Below are 17207 nucleotides of genomic sequence, written 5' to 3'. Positions count from 1 at the left end.
CCCCAGCCCCTCAGGCTGGCATCCGTGGTCACCAGGACCCAGTCCTGAATGCCGAATCTGCGGCCCTCTAGTAGATGAGCACTCTGCAGCCACCACAGAAGAGACACCCTTGTCCTTGGAGACAGGGTTATCCGCTGATGCATCTGAAGATGCGATCCGGACCATTTGTCCAGCAGATCCCACTGAAAAGTTCTTGCGTGAAATCTGCCGAATGGAATCGCTTCGTAGGAAGCCACCATTTTTCCCAGGACCCTTGTGCAATAATGCACTGACACTTTTCCTGGTTTTAGGAGGTTCCTGACTAGCTCGGATAACTCCCTGGCTTTCTCCTCCGGGAGAAACACCTTTTTCTGGACTGTGTCCAGAATCATCCCTCGGAACAGCAGACGTGTCGTCGGGATCAGCTGCGATTTTGGAATATTTAGAATCCACCCGTGCTGTTGTAGCAGTATCCAAGATAGTGCTACTCCGACCTCCAACTGTTCCCTGGACTTTGCCCTTATCAGGAGATCGTCCAAGTAAGGGATAATTAAGACGCCTTTTCTTCGAAGAAGAATCATCATTTCGGCCATTACCTTGGTAAAGACCCGGGGTGCCGTGGATAATCCAAACGGCAGCGTCTGAAACTGATAGTGACAGTTCTGTACTACGAACCTGAGGTACCCTTGGTGAGAAGGGCAAATTTGGACATGGAGGAAAGCATCCTTGATGTCCAGGGACACCATATAGTCCCCTTCTTCCAGGTTCGCTATCACTGCTCTGAGTGACTCCATCTTGAATTTGAACCTTTGTATGTAAGTGTTCAAAGATTTCAGATTTAAAATAGGTCTCACCGAGCCGTCTGGCTTCGGTACCACAAATAGTGTGGAATAATACCCCTTTCCCTGTCGTAGGAGGGGTACTCTTATTATCACCTGCTGGGAATACAGCTTGTGAATTGCTTCCAATACTGCCTCCCTGTCGGAGGGAGACGTTGGTAAAGCAGACTTCAGGAACCTGCGAGGGGGAGACGTCTCGAATTCCAATCTGTACCCCTGGGATACTACCTGTAGGATCCAGGGGGCCACTTGCGAGTGAGCCCACTGCGCGCTGAAACTCTTGAGACGACCCCCCACCGTACCCGAGTCCGCTTGTAAGGCCCCAGCGTCATGCTGAGGCCTTGGCAGAAGCGGTGGAGGGCTTCTGTTCCTAGGAAGGGGCTGCCTGCTGCAGTCTTTTTCCCTTTCCTCTACCTCGGGGCAGATATGACTGGCCTTTTGCCCGCTTGCCCTTATGGGGACGAAAGGACTGAGGCTGAAAAGACGGTGTCTTTTTCTGCTGAGAGGTGACTTGGGATAAAAAGGTGGATTTTCCAGCTGTTGCCGTGGCCACCAGGTCCGATAGACCGACCCCAAATAACTCCTCCCCTTTATACGGCAATACTTCCATGTGCCGTTTGGAATCTCTATAGTCAATAAAATACTGTCCCTGTCAAGGGTATCAATATTTTCAGTCAGAGATTCCGACCAAACCCCCCCAGCACTGCACATCCATGCTGGGGCGATGCTGGTCGCAGTATAACATCAGTATGTGTGTATATACTTTTTAGAGTATTTTCCAGCCTCCTATCAGCTGGATCTTTGAGGGCGGCCGTATCAGGAGACGGTAACGCCACTTGTTTTGATAAGCGTGTGAGCGCCTTATCTACCCTAGGGGGCGTTTCCCAGCGCGCCCTAACCTCTGGCGGGAAAGGGTATAATGCCAATAACTTCTTTGAAATTAGCACTTCCTATCGGGGGTAACCCACGCTTCATCACACACTTCAATCAATTTATCTGATTCAGGAAAAACTACAGGTAGTTTTTTTCACACCCCACATAATACCCATTTTTTTGGTACTTGTAGTATCAGAATATGTAACGCCTCCTTCATTGCCGTGATTATGTAACGTGTGGCCCTACTGGAAAATACGTTTGTTTCTTCACCGTCTACACTGGAGACAGTGTCCGTGTCTATGTCGACCGACTGAGGTAATGGGCGTTTTAAAGCCCCTGACGGTGTTTGAGACGCCTGGACAGGTACTAATTGGTTTGCCGGCCGTCTCATATCGTCAACCGACCTTGTAGCGTGTTGACACTATCACGTAATTCCATAAATAAAGCCATCCATTCCGGTGTCGACTCCCTAGGGGGTGACATCCCATTACAGGCAATTGCTCCGCCTCCACTAACATCGTCCTCATACCTGTCGACACACACGTACCGACAGACAGCACACACACAGGGAATGCTCTGATAGAGGACAGGACCCCACTAGCCCTTTGGGGAGACAGAGGGAGAGTTTGCCAGCACACACCAAGGCGCTATAATTATACAGGGACAACCTTATAGTAAGTGTTTTCCCTTATAGCAGCTTAATAATAAGAATTTACTTACCGATAATTCTATTTCTCATAGTCCGTAGTGGATGCTGGGGACTCCGTCAGGACCATGGGGAATAGCGGCTCCGCAGGAGACAGGGCACAAAAGCAAGCTTTTAGGATCACATGGTGTGTACTGGCTCCTCCCCCTATGACCCTCCTCCAAGCCTCAGTTAGGTACTGTGCCCGGACGAGCGTACACAATAAGGAAGGATCTTGAATCCCGGGTAAGACTCATACCAGCCACACCAATCACACCGTACAACTTGTGATCTGAACCCAGTTAACAGTATGATAACAAAGAAGTAGCCTCTTAAAAAAGATGGCTCACAACAATAATAACCCGATTTTTGTAACAATAACTATGTACAAGTATTGCAGACAATCCGCACTTGGGATGGGCGCCCAGCATCCACTACGGACTATGAGAAATAGAATTATCGGTAAGTAAATTCTTATTTTCTCTAACGTCCTAGTGGATGCTGGGGACTCCGTCAGGACCATGGGGATTATACCAAAGCTCCCAAACGGGCGGGAGAGTGCGGATGACTCTGCAGCACCGAATGAGAGAACTCCAAGTCCTCTTTAGCCAGAGTATCAAATTTGTAAAATTTTACAAACGTGTTCTCCCCTGACCACGTAGCTGCTCGGCAAAGTTGTAATGCCGAGACCCCTCGGGCAGCCGCCCAAGATGAGCCCACCTTCCTTGTGGAGTGGGCTTTTACAGTTTTAGGCTGTGGCAGGCCTGCCACAGAATGTGCAAGTTGAATTGTGCTACAGATCCAACGAGCAATCGTCTGCTTAGACGCAGGAGCACCCATCTTGTTGGGTGCATACAAGATAAACAACGAGTCAGATTTTCTGACTCCAGCTGTCCTTGAAATATATATTTTCAATGCTCTGACAACGTCCAGTAACTTGGAGTCCTCCAAGTCGCTAGTAGCCGCAGGCACCACAATAGGCTGGTTCAAGTGAAAAGCCGAAACCACCTTAGGGAGAAAATGAGGACGTGTCCGCAGTTCTGCCCTGTCCGAATGGAAAATCAGATATGGGCTTTTGTACGATAAAGCCGCCAACTCTGAAACTCTCCTGGCTGAAGCCAGGGCCAGTAGCATGGTTACTTTCCATGTAAGATACTTCAAATCTACCGATTTGAGAGGCTCAAACCAATGAGATTTGAGAAAATCCAAAACTACGTTTAGATCCCACGGTGCCACTGGAGGCACAATTGGGGGTTGTATATGTAATACACCCTTGACAAAAGTTTGTACTTCAGGCACTGAAGCCAATTCTTTCTGGAAGAAGATTGATAAGGCCGAAATTTGAACTTTAATAGAGCCCAATTTGAGACCCATAGACAATCCTGCCTGCAGGAAATGTAGGAATCGACCCAATTGAAATTCTTCCGTTGGGGCCTTCTTGGCCTCACACCACGCAACATATTTTCTCCAAATGCGGTGATAATGTTGTGCGGTCACTTCCTTCCTAGCTTTTATCAAGGTAGGAATAACTTCCTCTGGAATGCCCTTTTCTTCTAGAATCCGGCGTTCAACCGCCATGCCATCAAACGCAGTCGCGGTAAGTCTTGGAACATACAAGGTCCCTGCTGAAGCAGATCCCTTCTTAGAGGTAGAGGCCACGGATCTTCCGTGAGCATCTCTTGAAGTTCCGGATACCAAGTTCTTCTTGGCCAATCCGGAGCCACTAGTATTGTTCTTACTCCCCTTTTCCGTATAATTCTCAGTACCTTTGGTATGAGAGGCAGAGGAGGGAACACATACACTGACTGGTACACCCACGGTGTTACCAGAGCGTCCACAGCTATTGCCTGAGGGTCTCTTGACCTGGCGCAATATCTGTCCAGTTTTTTGTTGAGGCGAGACGCCCTCATGTCCACCTTTGGTTTTTCCCAATGGTTCACAATCATGTGGAAAACTTCCGGATGAAGTCCCCACTCTCCCGGGTGAAGGTCGTGTCTGCTGAGGAAGTCTGCTTCCCAGTTGTCCACTCCCGGGATGAACACTGCTGACAGTGCTATGACATGATTTTCCGCCCAGCGAAGAATCCTTGCAGCTTCTGTCATTGCTCTTCTGCTTCTCGTGCCGCCTTGTCTGTTTACGTGGGCGACTGCCGTGATGTTGTCCGACTGGATCAACACCGGCTGACCCTGAAGCAGCGGTTTCGCCAAGCTTAGAGCATTGTAGATCGCTCTTAGCTCCAGTATATTTATGTGAAGAGACGTCTCCAGGTTTGACCATACCCCCTGGAAGTTTCTTCCCTGTGTGACTGCTCCCCAGCCCCGTAGGCTGGCATCCGTAGTCACCAGGACCCAGTCCTGTATGCCGAACCTGCGGCCCTCTAGCAGATGGGCACTCTGCAACCACCACAGAAGAGACAACCTTGTTCTTGGTGACAGTGTTATCCGCTGATGCATGTGCAGATGCGATCCGGACCATTTGTCCAGCAGATCCCACTGAAATATTCGTGCATGGAATCTGCCGAATGGAATTGCTTCGTAAGAAGCCACCATCTTTCCCAGGACTCTTGTGCATTGATGTACTGACACACTTCCTGGTTTTAGGAGGTTCCTGACAAGTTCGGATAACTCCCTTGCTTTCTCCTCCGGGAGAAACACCTTTTTCTGAACCGTGTCCAGAATCATTCCCAGGAACAGCAGACGTGTTGTCGGGGACAATTGAGATTTTGGAAGATTCAAAATCCACCCGTGTTGTTGAAGCACTACTTGGGTTAGTGCTACATCGACTTCCAGCTGTTCTCTGGACTTTGCCCTTATCAGGAGATCGTCCAAGTAAGGGATAATTAATACGCCTTTTCTTCGTAGAAGAACCATCATTTCGGTCATTACCTTGGTAAAGACCCGAGGTGCCGTGGACAAACCAAACGGCAGCGTTTGAAACTGATAATGACAGTCTTGTATCACGAACCTGAGATACCCTTGGTGTGACGGGTAAATTGGGACATGCAGATAAGCATCTTTTATGTCCAGGGACACCATGAAGTCCCCTTCTTCCAGATTCGCTATCACTGCTCTTAGTGACTCCATCTTGAACTTGAATTTCTGTATGTACAGGTTCAAGGATTTCAGATTTAGAATAGGTCTTACCGAACCGTCCGGCTTCGGTACCACAAATAGTGTGGAATAATACCCCTTTCCCTGTTGTAGGAGGGGTACCTTGACTATCACCTGCTGAGAATACAGCTTGTGAATGGCTTCCAATACCGTCGCCCTTTCTGAGGGAGACGTTGGTAAAGCAGACTTTAGGAAACGGCGAGGGGGAGACCTTTCGAATTCCAACATGTAACCCTGAGATACTATCTGCAGGATCCACGGATCCACCTGTGAGCGAGCCCACTGATTGCTGAAAATCTTTAGTCGACCCCCCACCGCTCCTGAGTCTGCTTGTAAAGCCCCAGCGTCATGCTGATGGCTTTGTAGAACCCGGGGCGGGCTTCTGGTCCTGGGCAGGGGCTGCTTGCTGCCCTCTCTTACCCTTTCCTCTGCCTCGGGGCAGATAAGACTGTCCTTTTGCCCGCTTGTTTTTATAGGAGCGAAAGGACTGCGGCTGAAAAGACGGTGTCTTTTTCTGTTGGGAGGGGGTCTGAGGTAAAAAAGTGGATTTGCCGGCAGTTGCCGTGGCCACCAGATCCGATAGACCGACCCCAAATAATTCCTCTCCTTTATATGGCAATACTTCCATATGCCTTTTGGAATCCGCATCACCTGACCACTGTCGCGTCCATAAACTTCTTCTGGCAGATATGGACATCGCACTTACTCTCGATGCCAGAGTGCAAACATCCCTCTGAGCATCTCGCATATAAAGAAACGCATCCTTTAATTGCTCTAAAGTCAATAAAATACTGTCCCTATCCAGGGTATCAATATTTTCAGTCAGGGAATCCAACCACACTACCCCAGCACTGCACATCCAGGCTGAGGCTATTGCTGGTCGGAGTATAACACCAGTATGTGTGTATATACTCTTCAGTGTAGTTTCCAGCCTCCTATCTGCTGGATCCTTGAGGGCGGCCGTATCAGGAGACGGCAACGCCACTTGTTTTGATAAACGTGTGAGCGCTTTATCCACCCTAGGGGGTGTTTCCCAGCGCGCCCTAACCTCTGGTGGGAAAGGGTATAATGCCAATAACTTCTTTGAAATTAGCAGTTTTCTATCGGGGTTAACCCACGCTTCATCACACACGTCATTCAATTCCTCTGATTCTGGAAAAGCTACAGGTAGTTTTTTCACCCCCCACATAATACCCCTTTTTGAGGTACCTGCAGTATCAGAGATCTGCAAAGCCTCCTTCATTGCCGTGATCATATAACGTGTGGCCCTATTGGAAAATACGTTTGTTTCTTCACCGTCGACACTAGATTCATCTGTGTCGGTACCTGTGTCGACTGACTGAGGTAAGGGACGTTTTACAGCCCCTGACGGTGTCTGAGACGCCTGAGCAGGTACTAACTGGTTTTCCGGCCGTCTCATTTCGTCAACTGACTTTTGTAATGTACTAACATTATCACGTAATTCCATAACTAAAGCCATCCATTCCGGTGTCGACTCCCTAGGGGGTGACATCACCATTACCGGCAATTGCTCCGCCTCCATACCAACATCGTCCTCATACATGTCGACACACACGTACCGACACACAGCAGACACACAGGGAATGCTCTTATCGAAGACAGGACCCCACTAGCCCTTTGGGGAGACAGAGGGAGAGTTTGCCAGCACACACCAAAAGCGCTATAAATGTATATAAACAACCCTAAAAGGTGTTGTTTCTGCTATATGCGCTTTAAATATATAAATATCGCCAAAATGTGCCCCCCCTCTCTTTGTTACCCTGTTTCTGTAGTGCAGTGCAGGGGAGAGTCCTGGGAGCCTTCCTCACAGCGGAGCTGAGCAGGAAAATGGCGCTGTGTGCTGAGGAGAATAAGCCCCGCCCCCTTTTCGGCGGGCTTTTCTCCCGGGTTTTGAGGTATCTGGCCTGAGTTAAATACATACATATAGCCTCAATGGCTATATGTGATGTATTCCTTTGCCATAAGAAGGTATTAAATATTGCTGCCCAGGGCGCCCCCAGCAGCGCCCTGCACCCTCCGTGACCGTTCAGTGTGAAGTGTGTAGCAACAATGGCGCACAGCTGCAGTGCTGTGCGCTACCTTCATGAAGGCTGAAGAGCCTTCTGCCGCCTGTTTCCGGACCCTCGATCTTCAGCATCTGTAAGGGGGATCGGCGGCGCGGCTCCGGGACGAACCCCAGGGTGACCTGTGTTCCGACTCCCTCTGAAGCTATGTCCAGTAGCCTAAGACTCCAATCCATCCTGCACGCAGGTGAGTTGAAAATCTCTCCCCTAAGTCCCTCGATGCAGTGAGCCTGTTGCCAGCAGGACTCACTGAAAATAAAAAACCTAAAAACTTTTTCTAAGCAGCTCTTTAGGAGAGCCACCTAGATTGCACCCTGCTCGGACGGGCACAAAAACCTAACTGAGGCTTGGAGGAGGGTCATAGGGGGAGGAGCCAGTACACACCATGTGATCCTAAAAGCTTGCTTTTGTGCCCTGTCTCCTGCGGAGCCGCTATTCCCCATGGTCCTGACGGAGTCCCCAGCATCCACTAGGACGTTAGAGAAATATATTTATATCGCCAAAATATGCCCCCCCTCTCTGTTTTAACCCTGTTTCTGTAGTGCAGTGCAGGGGAGAGCCTGGGAGCCTTCCCACCAGCGGATCTGTGTGGGAAAAATGGCGCTGTGTGCTGAGGAGATAGGCCCCGCCCCCTTCACGGCAGGCTCTTCTCCCGGTTTTTTCTGTAATCCTGGCAGGGGTTAAATACATCCATATAGCCCAGGGACTATATGTGATGTATTTTTAGCCAGTAAAGGTAATTACATTGCTGCCCAGGGCGCCCCCCCCAGCGCCCTGCACCCTCAGTGACCGCGGTGTGAAGTGTGCTGAGAGCAATGGCGCACAGCTGCAGTGCTGTGCGCTACCTTAAGAAGACTGGGAAGTCTTCAGCCGCCGATTTCTGGACCTCTTCTCTCTTCAGCATCTGTAAGGGGGCCGGCGGCGCGGCTCCGGTGACCCATCCAGGCTGTACCTGTGATCGTCCCTCTGGAGCTAGTGTCCAGTAGCCTAAGAAGCCAATCCATCCTGCACGCAGGTGAGTTCACTTCTTCTCCCCTTAGTCCCTCGATGCAGTGAGCCTGTTGCCAGCAGGTCTCACTGAAAATAAAAAACCTAACAAACTTTTATTCTAAGCAGCTCTTTAGGAGAGCCACCTAGATTGCACCCTTCTCGGCCGGGCACAAAAACCTAACTGAGGCTTGGAGGAGGGTCATAGGGGGAGGAGCCAGTGCACACCACCTAGTCCTAAAGTTTTTATTTTTGTGCCCTGTCTCCTGCGGAGCCGCTAATCCCCATGGTCCTGACGGAGTCCCCAGCATCCACTTAGGACGTCAGAGAAAAGATATTGCCACGGTCAATAATTTCTTATCCAAAATTTATATGGGCAGGCAAATGCCCTTGCATATCACTTTTGAAACTAAAACAACCAGTATCCTTGGAGGGTATCAATCTTCACAATATACAAGACTATGCAATAGCTTCTAATCGGAGATATGCTCTGGAATGGATACGTGAAACCTCTACCTTTGTTAACTTGGATATTGAATGGGACTTTGTCAAGGGCTCTCTGATTTCCATTTTACACACTTCTCCGCTTTCTCTTCCCATAGAGGTTAGAGGTTACAGGTAACCCACTGTTGTGCAAACCATGTATGGCGTGGCATATATCACGTAAACGTTTAGGATTGTCTCATACTCGCACTATATTCTCACCATTATTACATAATAGTGATTTTCAACAGGGTGACCCCTCATGCGATTTTTTGGACTTGGCGTCTCCATGGACTTCGTTTGGCGTATCATTTGATGGATGATGGTCTCTCCACCACCCACACCTTGGAGAGGCTCAAGGAGCTATTTCCGGATATCCCCAGATTCCCATATTTGCTTATTTCCAGGCCCGTAGTTTTGTGACTAGACTATTAACTGAGCTAACCCATTCAAACCATTCTCTGGTATTTGATGTCTTGATAAAAACTCGTTTAGGTACCTCCTTCCCTACCTCTGTATTATATGAACAGGTTAGGAAGAAAATTGACCGCAACCGGTATGGGAAAATGGAAGGATTCCTTCCCTAATATCCCCTAACAAACTATTGTCATGGCCTCGGCCACATTGAACAAACAGTTACACTCATCCTCGTTTGCTGAAATATACAGTTATGGTAAGAACTTACCGTTGATAACGGGAATTCTCCTATGTCCACAGGTATCCACAGGATAACATTGGGATATGCCGGAGCGACAGTGGAAATGGCACCAAACGGTCACAAGCTTTCTGGCCTCCCAGGATGCATCGGGGCTTCTCCATATAATCCCGCCCACTGACTCAGTCAAATCAGTTATTTCCACAGCAATTTAGGCAGGAGCATCAGGTAGAAACCTATTCAGGCGATAAGAACACACATGCACACCCTTCCATGCAAGAGGGAAGAGGTTTAGTGATTGTAAAGATCCTCAAATCAGGTGCGTCAGGGTGGGACCCCTGTGGATACCTGTGGACATAGGAGAAATCCCGTTATCAACGGTAAGTTCTTACCATAACGGTATATTTCTCCGGCTGGGTCCACAGGTTATCCACAGGATAACATTGGGATTCCCAAAACCAGTTTTAGTGGTGGGGACGCTCCTGATTAGACAGGAGAACCTTTCGCCCAAATTCAGCGTCAAGAGAGGCAAAAGTATCCATGGCATAATGTCTAATGAAAGTGTTAATGGAAGACCATGTGGGTGCCTTACAAATCTGTTCTGCTGAAGCACCATGTTGTGCTGCCCATGAAGGACCTACCTTACGTGTAGAGTGAGCAGAGACATTAGCCGGAGTAGGGAGATCAGCACGAGAATAAGCTTCTGAAATTGTGATTCGGAGCCATCTTGCCAGCGTCTGTTTACTAGCAGGCCATCCTCTTCTATGAAATCCGTAGAGGATGAAGAGAGAATCTGTTTTTCTGATGGCACTAGTACGATCTACGTAGATTCTTAATGCTCGGACCACGTCCAGCGACGCTTCTCCCACAGAAAGTCCCGATACCTGAAAAGCTGGGACTACAATCTCTTCGTTAAGGTGAAACTTTGAAACCACCTTCGGAAGATAAAGCAGTTCTCAGAACTAGATCTGGTTATCTGGAAAAAAAACTTAGGAAAGGAGACTTACACGACAGTGCTCCTAAATCTGATACTCTTCTAGCTGACGCCACTGCCAGTAGAAAGAGTACTTTAGCCGTTAACCATTTAAGATACGCTCTCTTAAGTGGTTCAAACGGAGGTCCCTGAAGGATTTTAAGAACCAGATTTAAATCCCAGGGAGCTGCAGGAGGAACAAATGGAGGTTGAATATGTACAACTCCCTGAAAGAAAGTACGCACATCCTGTAAGTCAGCAATTTTTCTCTGAAACCATACAGTTAATGCTGATACTTGAACTCTCAAGGAAGCTACTTTTAACCCCTTATCCAATCCTGCTTGAAGAAAATCCAAAATCCTGGATACTTTAAAAGATCTTGGATTCAAACTTTTTTCACTACACCAATGAATATAGGCTTGCCATATTCGATGATAAATACGAGCTGAAGAAGGCTTTCTTGCTCTAAGCATAGTTTGAATTACTTGTTTTGAAAATCCTCTAGCTTCTAGGATAGAGGTTTCAACAGCCACGCCGTCAAAGACAGACGATCCAGATGGCTGTGATAACAAGGACCTTGCATTAGCAGATCTGGACGTTGAGGGAGCAGTATTGGTGCTTCCATGGACATCCTTAGTAGATCTGTGTACCAATGCCTTCTGGGCCAAGCTGGAACTATTAGAATTATGACTCCCTTTGCTTGCTTTATTTTCCTCACTACTCTGGGTAACAGAGAGATTGGAGGGAACAGATATGCCAGATGAAATTTCCATTTTACTGACAGTGCGTCTACAAGGATCGCTCCAGGATCCTTTGTTCTTGATCCGTACATCGGAACTTTGTTGTTCAGACGAGACGCCATGAGAGCTCTCTCTGGCAGACCCCATCTGTTCACTATAGTCTGAAACACTTCTGGGTGTAATGCCCATTCGGTTTCCTGAATGGTGTGTCGACTGAGAAAATCCGCTTCCCAGTTCAGTACACCTGGAACAAACACTGCTGACAATGCTGGAAGATGGAGCTCTGCCCACCTTAGTATGGGAGTTACTTCCTCCATTTATCTTTTGCTGTGAGTTCCTCCCTGATGATTGAGGTACGCTACCGCTGTTGCATTGTCCGAGCGGATCTGGACTGGTCTTCCTTGCAGACTGTCCTTTGCCTGAACTAGAGCCATATAAATGGCCCTTATTTCCAACAGATTTATTGGCAGGTGACTTTCCCTTATGGTCCATTTTCCCTGGAACCAAAGGCTTTCGAGCACCACTCTCCAGCCCTGAAGACTGGCATCTGTTGTCAGGACTTGCCATTCCTTTATCCAAAAGGGTCTCCCCTTGTTTAAATGGTCCCTCTGTAGCCACCAAGCTAGAGACCTTTTTACGTTTACCGGAAACTTTATCATCTGTTTTTTTATTGTAAGATGATTTCCGTTCCATTTGTCCAGAATAAGGTGCTGTAGTGGTCTGGAGTGGAATTGTGCATATTCCACCATGTCGAAGGTTGACACCATCAGACCCAACAGTCGCATTAGTGCATGGACTGACATTGTCTGAGTGTGCAACGCCTCCTGAGTCATGACCTGCACCTTGGCTATCTTTTTCTCTGGTAAGAAAATTCTCTGTGGACCCGAATCCAATATGGCCCCCAAATGAACCATCCGCTGTGACGGATTCAGAGACGACTTTTCCCAGTTTATGAGCCACCCGTGTCTTTGTAGACAAACTACTGTCTGTTGAAGATGGCTCAAAAGTAATTCCTGCGAATGTGCTAGGATTCGAGGTCGTCGAGGTATGGAAATATTCTTATCCCCTGCTTGCGGAGATAAGCTGCCATAACCACCATAATTTTGGTAAACACCCTGGGTGCTGTTGCTAGCCCGAACGGCAAGGCTTGGAACTAAAAATGTTGCTGGAGGATGGCAAATCTGAGGTAACATTGATGAGACCGCGCTATGGGCACATGTAAGTAAGCATCCTGTATATCCAGAGATACCATGTAATCTCCCGGTTCCATAGCCAACACTATGGAGCGTAATGTCTCTATGTGGAACCCTGGAATCCAAATGTATTTGTTTAACATTTTGAGATTGAGAATTGGTCGGAATGACCCATTTGGCTTCTGAATCAAAAATAGATTGGAGTAAAAACCCTGTCCCCGTTGTGATGGGGGTACTGGGATAATCACACCCGACTAAAGCAATTTCTGAACTGCTTCTTGTAGGGCATTGGCCTTCGACTCTGTACGAGGCGGGCTGGTGCAAAAAAATCTTTGAGGAGGCTGCCTCCTGAATGGGAACCCATAACCGAGAGATACCACCTTCTGCACCCAAGCATCTGTCGTCGACTGTTGCCATATGTGTGCAAAATGAAGGAGTCGGCCCCCAACCCTGGATCTTAGGGTTATAACTAGCCGGAAATCTGACTTTTTTGGATTCAGCTTCCGATTCTAGAATATCTGACAATTGTTTCCCAAACAATATATTACCCATGAAAGGCTATGCTTCCAGAGCTTTCTTGGATTCTGCATCTGCTTTCCAAGTGCGTAGCCAAACTGCTCTACGAGCGGCTACTGTCAACGCTGATGCTTTAGAAGCAATCGTATCCATATCAATTGCTGCTTCTTCCAAATATTGGGCAGCTTGTCTTATACGGCCTAAATGATACTCCTGCTCCCTATTAGGAGGGGAGGCGCCATTCTCTAGTTCTTCCACCCATTCTCCCATTGCCTTTGCCATCCAGGCTGAAGCCATAGCAGGCCTTACCACTGCTCCTGAGAGAGAAAATATATTTTTCAAGAAGCTATCTACCCTTCTGTCTGTGACATCATTTAGTGAGGTAGACGCTCATTGAATGATAAGTGTATGCAGACGCTCCTGTCTGCGACCGGGTCTAGGCGGAAAGTCTAGTGTACACCATCGCAGCGTCTAAGCTGCGACCAAGTACCCTCGTGGTAGCGTCTCAGCCGGAAGTGAGGTCATTAGTTCATGGACGGGAGACGCACGGAAACTGATCATGAACTTGGGGGAGGGACGGCCAGGAGAGCGTCTAACTCCCCCCGTTGACTTAAACTAGGATCGCGGCCTCACCTAGTCCTGGCGCCTATGATCCCTAAAGCATGGCGCTGTTGCACTTAAGAGTGGCGGCGCATCAACCACTGTTTGTAGTCTCCTCCAATACACTGAAGCTGTGTCCGGACCCCCTAGTAAGAGGAAACTGATTGACTTACCTTCTCCCCATGCTCCGGCCACAGCCTGGTTACGTCTGCTGGACCTGCTAGAATCATCCGACACAGACGCCCGTCGAGACAGCACTATACCGCAAAGGTAAGCGTTGTTGCGACCCGGTGGAGAGTTGTTGAAGCGACTCTTTCTAGCATGCGTTTAAGACGCTGTTAAGAAAAGGTCACTCAAAGAAAAAACATAGTAAGACTATAAAAATAATATAATAAAAGCTTCAGGTTGCTATTTAATCGCAGCCCTGTGACCATGGTCCGGCTCCTGCCGCACCAAACAAAAAACTGATTTGACTGAGTCAGTGGGCGGGATTATATGGAGAAGCTCCGATGCATCCTGGGAGGCCAGAAAGCTTGTGACCGTTTGGTGCCATTTCCGCTGTCGCTCCAGCATATCCCAATGTTATCCTGTGGATAACCTATGGACCCAGCCGGGTAAATGCGATATAAATAAGATCCTTCATCGGGCGTACTTTACACCAAAATTAAGATTTATAACTGGAGGTGGCAAAGGGACTACAATCGTTTTAAGTGTTGCCTCCCCAACACGGACATTCTTCACTGCCTCTGGTCTTGTACAGTGGTTCATGACTTCTGGGCTAATGTCCAAAATTATGTAAATAATATCCTTCATATCTTTCACTATAACGATGCCATGGGCATTGTGGAATTACTATATTCAACCCCCATCCCGACAACATACTAAAGACACTACACTTCTATTTGATAAAATAGCAGCAGTAGCTAAAAAAAAAACGATTTTGGCCCAATGGATACACTCTACTCCCATTGCTCACTCTCATGTTACCAAGATTGGCTTATGCTTACAGGATGGAGTGGATAGACTGTTCTTTGGATTTGGAATCTCGAGCACAATTTTTTTTTTTTATATTTGGTTACCCTATGTACTCACATTATCAGCTGAAGAGAGGGACTTCCTTCGAGGTATAGTATGTCTCACTTCTTGGTATAACTTGACCACACTGGAGAAGGGCTATCCACCTTTCTAGGTAGAGATGCATTTAAAGGGCTCTAGTTATCCGCACTAGGTCAACCAGGCCGCTCCATCCTACTATGTAATTTTCTCTTATTGACTGGGACTATCCTCAATTGCCTCTGTCAATCCCTCCTTTTTTGTAATATTATATATATATATATATATATATATATATATATATATATTCCAATGTATTCCTATGGAGCTTTAGTTCTTTCACTTGCTGTCAACTTGCCAACCTGTATGCAAGATTGTCCTCAAGCTTTCTGTATTGTTTGTATCTTCCTAAAAACATATTTGCAGAAAAAAAATGGAATGTTGCCTATAGCAACCAATCAGATTATACTTCTCATTTATCTAGCACCTTCTAGAAAATTCCTTCTGGAATCTGATTGGTTGCTATGGGCAACATCCCATCTTAAATAGAACTCCCATCTTAGTAAATTTACCCCTAAGTATCTAACAGTGTCATATTTTCCATAAAAAAATGCATGCATAGTTCAAATAAAAGTGCCAATGACATGAGTAGCGAAACAGACGGCTCTGCTCTATATGGAAAAGTGTGTGTGTGTGTGTGTGTGTGTGTGTGTGTGTGTGTGTGTGTGTGTGTGTGTGTGTGTGTGTGTGTGTGTGTGTGTGTGTGTGATGTAGGACGAAAATGATGGTAGATGCAGTGTCTCGAACCTCTGCTGTGACCCTGTCACTGCGTGCCACGGCAGGGAACAGTGATATGGTGAGGGTGAAGTAGAGCAAAGAAAGGGGTAAGTAGCTGCTTCTGCAGTCTGTACTACCTAGAGTGGCCTCTGTTTCGAGTGCATTGCAGAGAGCCACTTTTAGACCAGAGGAGAGAGCAGCGAGTAGATACCACTCAGAAGTGTGTAAGGACGGTCAGCGTTCCTCTTTGCAGTGTGAATATACAGAGAAGAAGATAGATAATTATTGTGTGCTGCCTGTGCTAGGCGCATTGAGAAAAGGGGAGATATCTGTGTATATCAGCCTTGGAAATAACAATTTAGGGTGCTGGAGCTTTATTTTTCTGTTTTGGTATTCTGGGGTTTCTATGTGCACCATTTTGCATAAGAAGACTATTTAGAAGTAGGAATATGTTTGAAGGTCAGTAAGAAATCTTCTACGATCTGTGCTCATAGAAATCTATGACCCACAGTTACTGCACTACTGTACACCAGCAACAGTGTGAGGGGAAATCAGAGGAAAACAGTCACAGAAGGATTTATAATATTATAGAACTTACCTCTTCGTCTTTTCTTCTTTTCTCCGTCCTCTCCAATTTCTCCATCTTCATCATCATCATCCTCTGAGCCACTGTCATCTGAGCCAGATATTTCCTCCCCTACAGCACATTGAGTGACAGTAAGTAAAGCAGAAACGACAGAATTCCGCACTCTCACGGTTGGATGAGCCTCATGACAAATGCAATTCAGCAACCGCCAGAGAGATGAGAGTTCTCCATCTCTCATCCACTCTCATACAGTAATTACCTTCATCAAGTTTCTTTTTAAGGTCTTCAATTTCCTTTTGAAATTGGCGTAAAAGGGCATCTTTGGGGTCTTCATTGATTCTGGCTTTATTCTTTATATTTTTAGCTCTATTTGCATATCGGAGAGTGCTGATTGTTTCATCATAGTTGTAATCTGCTGGTCCGATGTTTGCACACTGTAAGGCAGAAATGTCATTTCCATTAATTGCAGATTATTCATAATATACTATTACTGTAGTTAAGAGACTTTCAGTTGAGTCATCTTACTTTAATGCTGTGTCGTGTAAATTAAAAAAAAGGTCAGACAAAGATTAGTTTCTATTTATTTTTCATTAACATTTTTATGACTTAATGAGACACTGCACATTGCGCTCGCAGCTAATTGAATCTATTAGTATTCCCAGGTAATACTGTAAAATTAACAGAAGCTATTTTTGTTTTCATCTCTATGGAACACGTGCACAAATAAGGTATAGGTTTACTACTCTAACATGTATTTATTTATTACCAGATATTTATATAGCGCACACATATTCCGCAGCGCTTTACAGAGAATATTTGGCCATTCACATCAGTCCCTGCCCCAGTGGAGCTTACAATCTATATTCCCTACCACATGTACACACAGACACATTCACACTAGGGTTAATTTTTGTTGGAAGCCAATTAACCTACCAGTATATTTTTGGATTGTGGCAGGAAACCGGACTGCCTGGAGGAAACCCACGCAAGTACGGGGAGTATATTCAAACTCCTTACCATTAGGGCCATGGTGGGATATCGAACCCATGACCTTAGTGCTGTGAGGCAGTA

The 17207-nt window shown here is 46.8% G+C and overlaps 1 protein-coding gene across 2 annotated transcripts in view; it reads right to left on the bottom strand.

Annotated features, from left to right (window-relative positions):
* Positions 1-17207, bottom strand: part of KIF3A (kinesin family member 3A) — a 171222-nt gene that overhangs the window by 87195 nt on the left and 66820 nt on the right. For both annotated transcript variants that reach the window (XM_063928178.1, XM_063928179.1), the window contains exons 8-9: positions 16396-16570; positions 16149-16247 (exon numbers count right to left, since the gene is read on the bottom strand). In XM_063928178.1, coding sequence (XP_063784248.1) covers positions 16149-16247; positions 16396-16570 — 274 coding nt within the window. The remainder of the gene's footprint in view (positions 1-16148; positions 16248-16395; positions 16571-17207) is intronic.

The sequence above is a fragment of the Pseudophryne corroboree genome, chromosome 6, assembly GCF_028390025.1.
Source record: "Pseudophryne corroboree isolate aPseCor3 chromosome 6, aPseCor3.hap2, whole genome shotgun sequence".
Taxonomy (NCBI): Eukaryota; Metazoa; Chordata; class Amphibia; order Anura; family Myobatrachidae; genus Pseudophryne; species Pseudophryne corroboree.
Note: the sequence above shows the minus strand (reverse complement) of the source record. Positions and strands in the feature narration are given on the sequence as shown.